At 44.1% G+C, this 12,488-nt stretch overlaps 1 protein-coding gene across 3 annotated transcripts in view; it reads right to left on the minus strand.

Annotated features, from left to right (window-relative positions):
- Positions 1-11,490, minus strand: part of ZDBF2 (zinc finger DBF-type containing 2) — a 62,551-nt gene extending 51,061 nt beyond the window's left edge. Inside the window, exon 1 of one of the 3 annotated variants that reach the window (XM_087949479.1) lies at positions 11,430-11,490. Coding sequence is in view for 1 of the 3 variants with exons in the window: in XM_026673194.2 (XP_026528979.2) it covers positions 11,430-11,435 (6 nt within the window). In the remaining 2 variants the exon portion in view is untranslated. The other 2 variants (XM_026673194.2, XM_026673195.2) reach the window with 2 other exon arrangements.
- Positions 11,491-12,488: the final 998 nt, after the last annotated feature.

Consider the following 12,488-nt stretch of genomic DNA (forward strand, 5'->3'; position numbering starts at 1 on the left):
CACTAGATGTGCCTTTCTCCCAAAATCTATATGCCCTATGGTTTGCCTGATAACCAACGAAGAAAAATCTTTTAGCTCTATGTTGCCCTTTTTTTCTGAGTTGTGCAGGAATATGCACCCATGCTGGTGCACCAAATGTGTGCAGGTAACTTAGGTCAGGTTTCCTGCCATGCCACCTGGTGAATGGTATTTCACCTGTTGTTGTATTAACAACGTTGTTCAATATGTTATTAGCACACATTGTAGCCTCCCCACAAAGAATCAGGTAACCCAGAATCATTTAACATTGTTCTAACCATTGCCTGTAGTGTTTGGCCTCTTCTTTCAATAAAAGCGTTATGTTCTGGCCTGTATGGAGCAGACTTCTTATGCTCTATTCCAGCTATCTTAAGTCTGTTCTGGAATTTGTTATTAACAAATTCCGTACCATTATCTGTCACCAGGGTTATCAGTTGCCGTTTAGACTTTCTTTCAGCAAACCTAAGCCAATTGAAAAAATGTTGATATGTTTCAGTTTTGCTTTTCATTAAATAGCAAAACCCATATCTAGAATAATGGTCCATAATGCTCAGTATATATCTAGCACCCCCCATACTGGGTTTCTTTGGACCTATGATGTCTGCAAATACCACTTCTAAAGGTTCTTTTGTTTTGAAACCATTTAGCCTATTTGCAGGCAATACCTTGCTCTTATCTTCACAGCAAACATTACAACGCAAATATTTATCACAAGGTTTTAACCTTATTCCTTCAGATAACTCAACTGTACATTTTAGCATTTTAAAATGTACATGCCCCAAACGCCTATGCAATAAATGGATACATTCTTCATGAGGCTTTATATTATTAAATACAGTTTGTGCCTCCCCTTTCTTATTATTATCTAAGACATATAATGTTCCATTTAAAGCTGCAGTTACCCTTTTGTTATCTTTTTCAATTATGCAATTATTATCTTTAAAAGTAATTACATAACCTAATTTATCTAATACCCTTACTGAAAGCAAATTAAACTTTAGTTGCGGTACATACAACATTTTTATATCCTGGTTTATGCACGGACAATGTGCAAGACCTTCACCTTTCGCTTTAAGATTCCAGCCGTTTGCAAGAGATATATGTTGAGAGCTTTTAGACATTTTTATAAATTTTGTCTTATCTCTTGTGATGCAGTGGGATGCGCCACTGTCAACCACCCATATATCATTCTTCACATCAGAGTTGCTAAACGTGGCTAGTTCAAATGCTTTCTTTGGCTTTTTTATATTCTGGCTTTTTCTCTTTTTGCAGAATCTTGCCAAATGTCCTCTGCCTCCACAATTAAAACACTTTTTAATTGTGTATGCCGTTGAAGATAAATTCTCTTCTTCCGGGTGCTGTAATTTGCTTTGCTGGTTTCTTTCAAGCTTTGAAGATAATTTCTCTTCTTTCTTATCTTCTCTCAGCTCGTCACGCTCACGCCTTCTTCTGGCTTCTTCTAGTAGCCTGCCTGTAATCTCGGTTAATGAGAGGCTTTCTTTTGGCAATACCTCTAACGAAGTCACATATTCATCATAGCTTTGATCTAATGAAGATAATATTATGTAGACTTGTTGCAGTTCATTAAATATAAGCTCTTTTTCTTGCAATTCTTGAAAAATGCTCTTCATACAGTTTAAATGAACTAACATATCTCCATTCCTCTGAAGATGCGTTCGAAAAAGCTTCCGTGTAAGATTTATATGTGCTCCTACACTGTCCCGAACATAAATCTTCCTGAGGTTCTCCCAGCAGTTTGCAGCATTTTCTTCTCCACGAATATGGACAAGCTGCTGATCACAGAGAGTCAGTCCTATGATGCATAAAGCCTGCTCATTCTGTAGTTTAAAGTCTTGTAACTTTTCTTTATCATCATCATCAGCAGGATCCCAGCTACTCACATCTGGTGGGTTTGCTATAATGTCCCACAATCCTTCTCTGCATAGAAGTAAACTACATTTCATTGACCATGAAACATAGTTTGTTCCATCCAGCCTGGATATCATGGACAGTTGTGACAAATTTACTTGTGCCATTGCTCTTCAGATATTTTGACTATTTTAAACTAATTAAAACAGTTTGTTTTTTACAGTAATGTGCAACTCACACCAACTCTCTCTGCTATATCCTGGTTAGTTAGACTATGCTGCTGGGCCCATAACCAATGTTAGTGTTTGGGGATTAACCCCTAGCAGAGTAGCAGCAGTAGTCAAGCCAGGAAGGGCGCCAGAGTATACACACACTGAACACAAACACTGTTTGTAGTTTAAATAGTTTTTAATCCATTTAGAGTTTAAAACATTGTCATTCAGTCCAATAGTCATTCACTATATTTCCATCCAGTAAGACTCACTATTACAGTCCAAGTTAAGAGTCCTTGCAATATCTTTATCAGCCGATAAAGATATCTTCTCCTCCTCCGGTGCCTCTCTCCAGAGGAACAAACGCTGGATATTCAGCAAGAAGTTCAAACAGTAGAACAGTAGAATTACGCAGTAAATCAGCAAACAGTAGCAAACAAGAACAGTTCAGTCACAGGCACTCACAGTCAGTAATCACAGTTAGTCACAGTAAGACACAGTTAGTCGCAGTAAGATTTCCAGCTTCTAATGCTTCCTTATATTGTAACTTCTAACCGCACCCTTAATCGGCTAATTGCCTGCAGCATTGTGCTTAAAGTGATAAGCACTTAAACCATGATATCTAAGTTTTATATATTTATTCACCCAAACCATATTTGGTATCAATGTTATACCTAACAGTTTGTGAGGGTATTTCAGGTGGAACTTCCATAGTAATGTGGGTGCTTTTACATGTCGTTTGGCTACCCACTCATTTTCTGAGGAAGGAAGGTGTTTCCAAGCTACTAAATATTGTGTGGATTCACGGTGAGTGTGCGAATCAAGGATAATCTTTAATTTCAAAATGTTGTTCCCCATGTACCATAATGGAAGTTGGAGGTGTGGGAAGGAGTGGTCTAAGGTTTGAAGTGATATCTGGTTTGAGTAGCCTACAGTGAAATACTGGATGAACCTGTCTAAGTGTTTTGGGAAGAAGCTCTACCGTAACAGGATTAATAATTCTGGAGATGGTAAATGGCCCAATGAATTTAGGTCCCAGTTTCATAGAGGGTTGCAATGATTTTAGGAATTTTGTAGACAAAATACACGCGGTCCCCAACTTTGAATGGTTTAGGATCACGTTTTTTGTCCGCCTGAGCTTTAAAAGCTGCTCTAGCCTCTTGTAAGGCTAGTCTGACCACTGGCCAAGTGGCTTGCAAATTATTTATCCACTCCTTAAGGGAGGGAATTTCAGGTTCCTTGGTAGGTAGTTCTGGCATGGGGTTGAATTCTTGGCCTGGGGCTACCTGGAATGGGGTGAAACCAGTGCTGCTGTCGATCAAGTTGTTGTATGCTACCTCTGCAAAAGGAAGGTCAGTCCAATTGTCCTGTTGGTAATTAATAAAGCGCCTTAAATATTGTTCTAATACGCTATTAGATCGTTCTGCTCCACAGCTAGTCTGGGGTGATTGAAAAATGACAACCCCTGGGTGGAGCCTAATAGGTTTAAAAACGCCCGCCAAAAGGTGCATGTGAATTGTACACCCCTATCTGAGATAATCCGTTGGGGAGCTCTATGAAGGCGATAAATGTGTATTAAAAACATCTTTGCCTTGGCTGTTGGGATCTTTTGGCATGGAACAAAATGAACCTGTTTTGAAAAAAGATCAGTTACAACCCAAATGACAATATTTCCTGCACTTTCGGGAAGCTCCACTATAAAGGCCATAGAGATCTCTTTCCAGGGTGCTGAAGGTTCTGCCACTGTTTGTAAAGGTCCAGGATATTTTCCTTGTCTTCTTTTTGCAGCAGCACAGATGGGGCAACTAGCAACATAGTTTTCAATGTCCTTTTTGAGAGATGGCCACCAAAATTGTCTTTTGATGAGGTGCAGGGTTTTTACAAACCCAAAGTGTCCCGCTATTTTTGAGTCGTGGCATCATTTCATGAGGTCCATCCTCTGGCTGGCAGGGACATAAAGTTTGTTTTCTACCCAGGCTAGCCCATCTTTGAGTAAGCAAGTGTTTTTGTTAGCCTGGAGCCAGTCGTCCTTAAGTAGCGCCTACTTAAATATTGAAGTTGTTGCATTGTCAGTCAGTGATTCTTTCGTCTCTTGTACCCGGGTGATTATTTTGGTTGCAAGTTGGGTTGGTTGGATCATGGGTTTTATAACTTCAATCTTTTTGCTGTTGTATTGGGGTTTCCTGGACAGAGCATCTGCCAAGAAATTTTTCCCCCCTGGGAGATATCTTAGATAAATGAAGAATGGCAGATACATGGATCTGACATGCTATGTGCTTAGAGCTCAAAGCATTGTTAGAGACCCACACACACACACCCACTTCAGTCTGTTTAGGTTGCTCCCCTCTGGGAGGTTTCGAAGTATATCTAGCATGACTACCAGATTCTGTAACACGGGGGTGTTAAACTGACATTGTCAAGGCTGTGTCATGTGACATATCCGGACTTTTTTCCCTTCACTAAACTGGGTGTGGACATGGCCAGCATGTGATGCATCTGGCCCGTGGTCTGGGAGTTTGACAACCCTGCTGTAACAGCTTTGTTTCCTGTGCCATCTGTCTGGTAAACTCTCAAGATTTATTTTTCTTGCCATGTACATGTATACATCCGAACTAGACTATGTTGTTTCTCTGTGTCATACATGGGCATGTACATAATTTTGTATTTATTTATTTTGTCAGGTTTGTGTAGTTTATATTGGAGGTGGTGACCCTTTGAGAACTGAATACAACGAAATGTCATTTTAATGTATGCCGATTAGTGTACATTCAAAGTGTCAATAAAGTGATTCTAAGCCTGTCTAGTTTATTTTCAGTGTAATCCAAGGTACTGGTTAAACTCTAGACATTCAAGTGAATAGAGATCACAGTAGCAGAATGGACAGAGAATGAGACATTCTTGGTGCCTGCTCCTCTCCTTTAAGGCAAGAATAGTACCGTCTCTTATAGTCTTCTGGAGAATAGTTTAGAGCTTGCTTTACTGGACTCTTTTAACGATTAAGAGAGAAAGATCCATGCCATTATTGTTTTATTGATGGTTGTACTTTTGATTGTGTTGCTAGACAATCTAGGCAGTTATATAAACATATTTCTTGTTTATATGACTGCCTAGACCAAGGGTCCTCAAACTACGGACCGTGGCTCACATATGACCAGTCAAAGCCATTAATCCGGCCTGCTCAGGATCACAAGGCTGCCTCTCCCACCCACCTCTCCCTGCCCATCCACCGCCCACCCTTCAGCCAAGCGCAGGAGTTACCTTCACGAGCCCCGTGAGCTGGGACAACAATTTTGGCTTGCAGAGAGGTTCTGGAGGCAGGGAAGGTGAAAAACGGGGAGTACAGATGCCCTGGGAGGCCAAACAATGGGCCGCTTTAGCCCGTTTTTGGCCTGCAGAATGCTTCTGGGGATGGGGGAGATGAAAATGGGGCATGCAGACATCCCAGGAAGCCAAAACATGGGCCATTTTAGCCCATTTTTGGCCAAAAAACAGGCTGTTTTTAGCCCATTTTTGGCCTGCAGAGAGATTCCAGAGGCGGGGGAGGTGAAAAATGGGCCGTTTTAGCCCATTTTTAGCCTGAAGAATACTTCTGGAAGCAAGAGAGGTGAAAACGGGATGTGCAGAGGCCTCAGGAGGCCAAAAACGGGCCCATTTTTCACCTCCCCTGCCTCCAGATGATAGAGAGAGGGGGGAAGAAGAAGAAGAAGAAGAAGAAGGAGGAAGAAGAGGAAGGAGGAGAAGGAGGAGGAGGAGGAGGAGGAGAAGAAGAAGAAGAAGAAGAAGAAGAAGAAGAAGAAGAAGAAGAAGAAGAAGAAGAAGAAGAAGAAGAAGAAGAAGAAGAAGAAGAAGAAGAAGAAGAAGAAGAAGAAGGAAGTAGTAGTAGTAGTAGTAGTAGTAGTAGTAGTAGTAGTAGAGAGAGAGACTTGTTGATTGGGGCTGAGACTTGCTGCAAAACTGAGTTTCCTGAAGTGGACCACTAGACTCCTAAACAACTGAAAATACAATCAACCATGCTTTCCCCAAAATATGACCTACCCCGAAAGTAAACCCTCCTCTGATTTTTGTGGGTTGGGTCTAATATAAGCCCTAGCCTAAAAAAAAGCCCTAGTGAAGTGGGTGGGTATGGCCAGCCCAAATGTCAGCCCTGACCTTCCCCGGTCACCTCAATGCTTTAACCGCGGCCTGCAGATTAGCTGAGAGAGAAAAAGAAACAATGGAGGGGAGTAAGAATTGCAGGCAATGCTGTTTGAAAAGGTTTCCTCTCCACTCACTCTCTCTCTCTCTCTCTCTCTCTCTCTCTCTCACACACACACACACACACAAACGTTAGATGAGAAATGGTGGAGGGCAACTGGGTAAGATGACTGACCCTCCCCTGCCTCCAGTTAAACACCTGCTCAGGGTGGTGCCCTGAGGCCTGGCCTGTGTGGTGACCGCTGCCTGGCCAATATGACAAATGGGCTCCCTTGCAGTGCCTCCTCTCCCACGTGAAGCAGTGGTGGATGTGAGCTCTCTTTGCATGGCCATGAAGTGGGATTAGCATGGCTGGTTCTTGCCTGCAACATTGGTGGCCAGGATTTGGTCAAAGCCACCAGCAGCCGAGATCAGCAAGCCAGACTCAGTGAGCCGGAGGCACTGCGCATGTGCAGCCACCACTGGGGAGAAGAGCGCGCCAGAGCCCAAACGCTGAGCCTCGCCAGCCTCGGAAACCAGGGATCTTGCAGGCATACTGGCCATGTAAAAGCCACCCAAATCCCCAGGCTGTTTGCAACTTGAGTGAACGTGCAGCTGTCCGCCCCAAGCCAAGCAGCAGCAGGGAGGCTTCGAGGTGACGCTTTGGTCTGCCCAGCACCCTTCTGGCACCCGCTGCCCTGGCAAAGGCAAAACAGAATCAGGTGAGGGCCACAAGGGGCTCCTTCGATGCCCCCGTGCTGTGGAAGCTCCAGAGCAGCTCTGGAAAACTGGGGGCATCCCAGGATTGCAACACTGCAGACTCAGGATAGAGCCTTTTTGGCGATCAGCAGGAAAATCTGAGCTTGCATGTCTTCTCTAAACAGCAGAGTGGCTGCCCCTTTCGAAGACTGAACGTCCTCCACAAAACAGCTGAGTTGGGCCTGCATGTCTTCGCTAAACAGCTGGTTTTGTTTCGCAGAACCCATTCAGGCTCCGAAAGGGGCGGCAGCTCTGCTGAGCTGAGCCTGCATGTTTTTACTAAACAGCATTTTCTTGCCGAGCCTCCAGCATTGCAATCCTGGGATACAAAGACAAAAAGAGAGGTTTGATTGGATCACCCTCAGCCTCTGCCTGCTGCTGGTGCCGTCCCAACATGTTTTGGAAGGGAGAAGGTGCAGCTGCTGTTGCCCGTGATGGGGTTTGCACGGCAGCAGCAAGAGACTGCAAGATTTATTTTTATCTCCTTTCCAAAACCTACTGGGATGGCACTGGCACTGGCACTGGCAGAGGCAGAGGATAACCCAATCAAACCTCTGTGTGTGTGTTTGTGTGTGTGTGAGTGAGAAAAAAGAGAGAAGAGAGAGAGAGAGAGAGAGGATCCAACCTCAGAGAGTTACCGTATACCAGGGCTGGCTGCTGTGTGCGCTCTCTGTCTCTCTCTCACACACAAACACACACACAGAGGTTTCATCTCTCTCTCTCTCCCTCTCTCTTCCTTCCACTGCAAAGTTTTGCATGGAGGAGCAGATCGCTTCCCTCAGCAACCACTTCAGACAGCAAGCAGAAAAGCTTTGCTCTTTTTCTCCAGGACCTTTGAAATTGCCCGTCCTACCTTTTCTGCCTTAAAATTCTGGGCTCTGGCAGCAGGGTTGCTTTATCTTTTCCCCGGGAGTGTCTTGTCAGCATCCCCTTGATGGCCTTCACCTCCTCGCGCAGAGTTCCCAGGGAGGGAGAAGGGGCGAGAAAGGAATGGGGAACAAACAGAAAGGACACCTGGGCATGTGGGGATTTGTCAAGCTGGGTCAGATCACATCCTGGCATGTTTTGGAAGGGAGAAGGCACAGCCTTTGCTCAGGTTTTCATGGTGGTGGCGAGAGATGGTAGGACTTAATTTTATTTCCCTTCCAAAACATGCTGGCACGACACCAGCAGGCAGAGGCACGGGGTCACCCACTCCGTGTTCAGCAGCTGCTGCAAACACATTTTGCGAAAGAGCAGAGTCCTACTTTTCACTTTTGACACGCTTGCCACTTGCTTGCAGCATCTGACACGAGCGACTGCCCATGCTGCTGCTGGCCTCACGGGAGCTCTTCACCTCTCGGCCACCCTGCTGGGCTGCTCTTGCCTGGCATGGGATGAGTCAGCTGAGATCTATGACCTCCGGAGTGCACCTGCCCCACTGCCGGCCTGCTAGGGCCTTTTGCCAGTGGCCACTGGTGGAGCCATGCTGCTTCACCTGCTGCCGCCTTTGGGCTGCTGAGCACCTTCCTTCAGGTCTACTCAGTGCTGCAGGCTCCAGGCCACGAGCTGAGTCTTGTGCTCTTCAGGCCCTGGCCCTGGTGGGCACTAGCTCTTGTGCTGGCTGTGCGAGGCAGCGCAGCTCCACTGGCAGCAGGGAGGTGCTCCGAAGGTCATAGATCTGGGACAACTCATCCTGTACCAGGCGCAAGCAGCCCAAAAAGCAGTGCTGCCAGGAGGGCAAACAGCCCCTGAGAGGCCAGAGCAGCACAGTCAGCTGTTCAGCGGCCAGCCAGCAGCAGGGCCAGCAAGCGGAGGCCAGGGTGCGCAGAGAACTTGGTTCATTGCAGCCTCAGGCAAGCAGGGGGTGGGATGAAGAGGATGGGGCCAGTGGGCTTGCTGCCTTCTGCATCTTAAAATAATTAAGACACCCCCCCGCCCCGAAAAAAAGCCCTAGCCGTTTTTTCAGGAGTCAAAAGAAAATAAGACCCAGTCTTATTTTCAGGGAAACGTGGTAGTAAAAATAAGTCAACCAAAAGAACAACATGCAGGCAAAAGCAAATAAAACACCCCCAAGAGCAAAACAAATTCAAGTTTAATTTGTGTGCATTATTTAATTGACTGTTAAATTGGCCACACCTACCCAGCCTGTCCAAGGCCCCAACAGTCTGAGGGACTGTGAATTGGCCCCCTGTTTAAAAAGTTTGAGGACCCCTGGCCTAGACCCTCTGGTGTGAGGCGTATACAGGGAGAAACAAACATCAAATTTTAAAATAAGCACAATACTTTTCCAGTGACCCACTTCTTTATTCTGTTGTCTGAACTCTTCTACATCACTGGACTTTGAAACCAGATGACTTACAGGAAATAGAACCATTTAGTGCCTCTTATCAATATCCCACTCTTAGATTCCTGTATCCTCCTTTAATGTGATTGGAACAGAGTAACCTGCATTTAAATAGACATACCGGCAGCAATATAATTTCATTTCATAATACAATGATGACAGACACAAAATAGGAATTCATCATAATCTATCAAACTGCTTTCCTATCCCAGAGTAAATTTAATAAAATCTATAAACATACAAGTAATTAGACACAAATAGAGAATGGAGGGGGAAAGCACTACTTTTTCAAGATTTATAAAGAACCCCAACATTAATACAGCAGTCATTCACATGTTTCCAGAAACAAGTGGTTTAGAATAGAAATTGTACCTTGGAAAATACTTCTTTAAATTGCAACTCACAATAATAAAACAAACTAATGTAAATAACATTTACAGATGTAAATAGCAAACTTGGGTATCTTAGAATGAAAATGAATAAGACAACAATTGAAATATAAAACAACAAGTTTTAAATGGTACATTCAAACACATTTCACAAAAGTGGGCAAAGCAGGGCCTGATTTAGAAAGGCCCTTAGAGGATTTAGGAAGTGGAATGGGATTCTTAACCATTCGCTTTTTGCCCTTTAAAGGTTAGGGCAAACAGTGGGGGATTAAGGTTCTCTTCCCTGAAACTCTCTAATTATAAAATACAGTAAAATAAAATGCCCAAATTTTGGTCCTATCTATTCTAAGGATGCATGTTTTACCAGTCCTACTATAACCTTTAATACTGTATAGCATGATGGATGATGGCTGTAAAGAAAGGGAAAACAAGTTACCCAATTATTATTACAAAACTCAAGTTCAGGACTGGGTAACCTTGAACAAAGAACAGTTCTGCTTGAAGCTTAGGATACACTTGTATACACTTGAGAATTTTTCTTCCTACAGTGCAATATAGCATGTGAAAATATATTTTGAACCCAAACTTTAAATGATTCATAACACATATCATTTACTCTATGTTTTATTGCGAGTCTCTCTAAAATCTCTCTCTCTTAAAATTGCCATTTAGGGAAAATGTCAACTCTACTGAAGGTTTATGGCACTACTTCAAACAATTGGAGACATGCTAACATGTATATTTCACACAAGTCAAAAAAATCATATTTGAAAATTATTTCATCTCTGTTCTCAATGTATTTTCCCATGGTTAACTGATTTAGGATTTAACTAAATTATCTCACCACACAGTAAGCCAAAAGCGCCCTAGCTGTTTACATAACAGAGCTACAGCTTAGTATTTTAAGCTAGTGTGTTGTATGAACCCTGCTTTTATTTAATCTGTTCCCTCGCTGAGCAGAAAGGTAGACTCAAAAACATAAATAGCTGCTTCCAAGTTTGTGATTCTACGAAACCTACACAAGTGAGTTAATTTTAATATTTGAATGACATCGTGGTTACAGGATAGCCTGGTGTCCAACTCTGCCTTATTCAACAGATAATTAACCCGGCCATTGCGAACACAGCATTTTCACACGTTGATGCAATCTAAAACCAATGGTTACGATACCAACGACCATACCGCAAAAAAAGCTGCAAAGCTCTCACAAAAGGACACTGGCTGGTTCACACAGCACGCTAAGCCGTGGTCTTGTCAAACTTCCTCTGTTGGGATTGTCATTAAGCCAAACTGAAATTTATATATCGCATTACATCTTAGATAAACCAGTGCGTGTTTCGATACAACGTTCATAAGCAGGACGGAAGGGAAATTCGGGTAACAAAATGAAGGGCTCTGGTGCACGCGGAACTCCCCCACACCCGCTCCATGGCGAGTAACACCTACGATTTCAGGGACTGAACTCTCGGAGGAGACATTACACGGGGGTGGGGGGGGTGGGGGGAGTGAAAGGGTGCGCGCGCGCGCTCCGGAAGCAGCCAAGAAGCCCCGCCCCTAGGCGCGTGCATGGAAGGAAGCGACGACGTCGGGGTAATCTAATCACTGCTCCTTTCCTTTCGTCTACGCCGCCGATTTAAGTGCCCGACCTAAATTGCCTACCGCCCTTCTACGTTTGTTTCTTACCTCCATCGCGCTTCCCCCTCCCCCTTCACTGATTCAAAAGTGTCAAAAAAAAAGCACAACTGCAACTTCCTCTTCCGGGTTATCGGGAAGACAATCCTTCAATATTCCTAGAGAGGCGTAGAAGGGACTTTTACACAGTATTGTTCCGCGTGCCGGCCGGACGAGTGGAAGCTGTTTGCTCGGGTTATCGTTTAGGCAGGAAAGAGGCATGGCTCCTGTTGCAAGCAGCGGTGCTTTCTGGGCCCCCAGACACCCTATTTGGTCCGAGAGGACTTGTTTCTGCCACCATTGTAAGAAGGGTGTGGTTTGCATAGAATAAGCTCGGCCGTGCTTGGCTAACCTTTGGCCTTTACACAGTACAGCAGCTAAACCGTAGTTAAATGTTCACCAAATGCCCCTTGCTAAATTACAAAACAACTCCCATTTCCTTTTCTTGCGAGGTGTGTGACCTGACTCGTGTCTCGGTTGGAGACAGTAGAGAAGGGAGCTGGGAGCTCTCCAAGCTGCATCCCAGCAGCTGCGCCGTCTCGCACTTTCGGCTCCTTTTAATAGCTCCTGGTTCTATTTAGGTTCTATTTAGAGATAGCCCTAGAGAGACGGTCCATCATCCTAGTAACAACCACCTATCCTTCATTGCCTAGTAATACAAATATTCCCTTTTGTGAAAATAATATTTTTCTTAACAAAAAATTGCCAAACAAATTTACCAGTGATAAATGCTTAGCTATACCATTAATTTTTAAACTATCAGAAAATTTTAAGCTATTTAGAATGACCTCTAGTCCTACTGTAACACTTGCTAAGATATTGAATAGCTTTGCAGATGAAAAAACTGGACATTATTCTGAAGAGATACATGAGAAATAATATCTGACATATCTTCTTCCTAGCGTATTCTGGCAGGTGCAGGGTCTGCTTTTCGGATAATTAAATGCCACTTTGCACGATCAGCTGCATCTCCAGGGTGCAGGCCCATGGCTTGCATATCTTTGTTGATGGTGTCTTGCCATCTCTGTTTTGGACACCTGCAAGGTTGCTGGCCATTGACTTATAGTTGGT

Source organism: Notechis scutatus, chromosome 1, assembly GCF_049901735.1.
Source record: "Notechis scutatus isolate UNSWTSFEM ecotype Mainland chromosome 1, rNotScu1.2, whole genome shotgun sequence".
In the NCBI taxonomy this organism is placed as follows: domain Eukaryota; kingdom Metazoa; phylum Chordata; class Lepidosauria; order Squamata; family Elapidae; genus Notechis; species Notechis scutatus.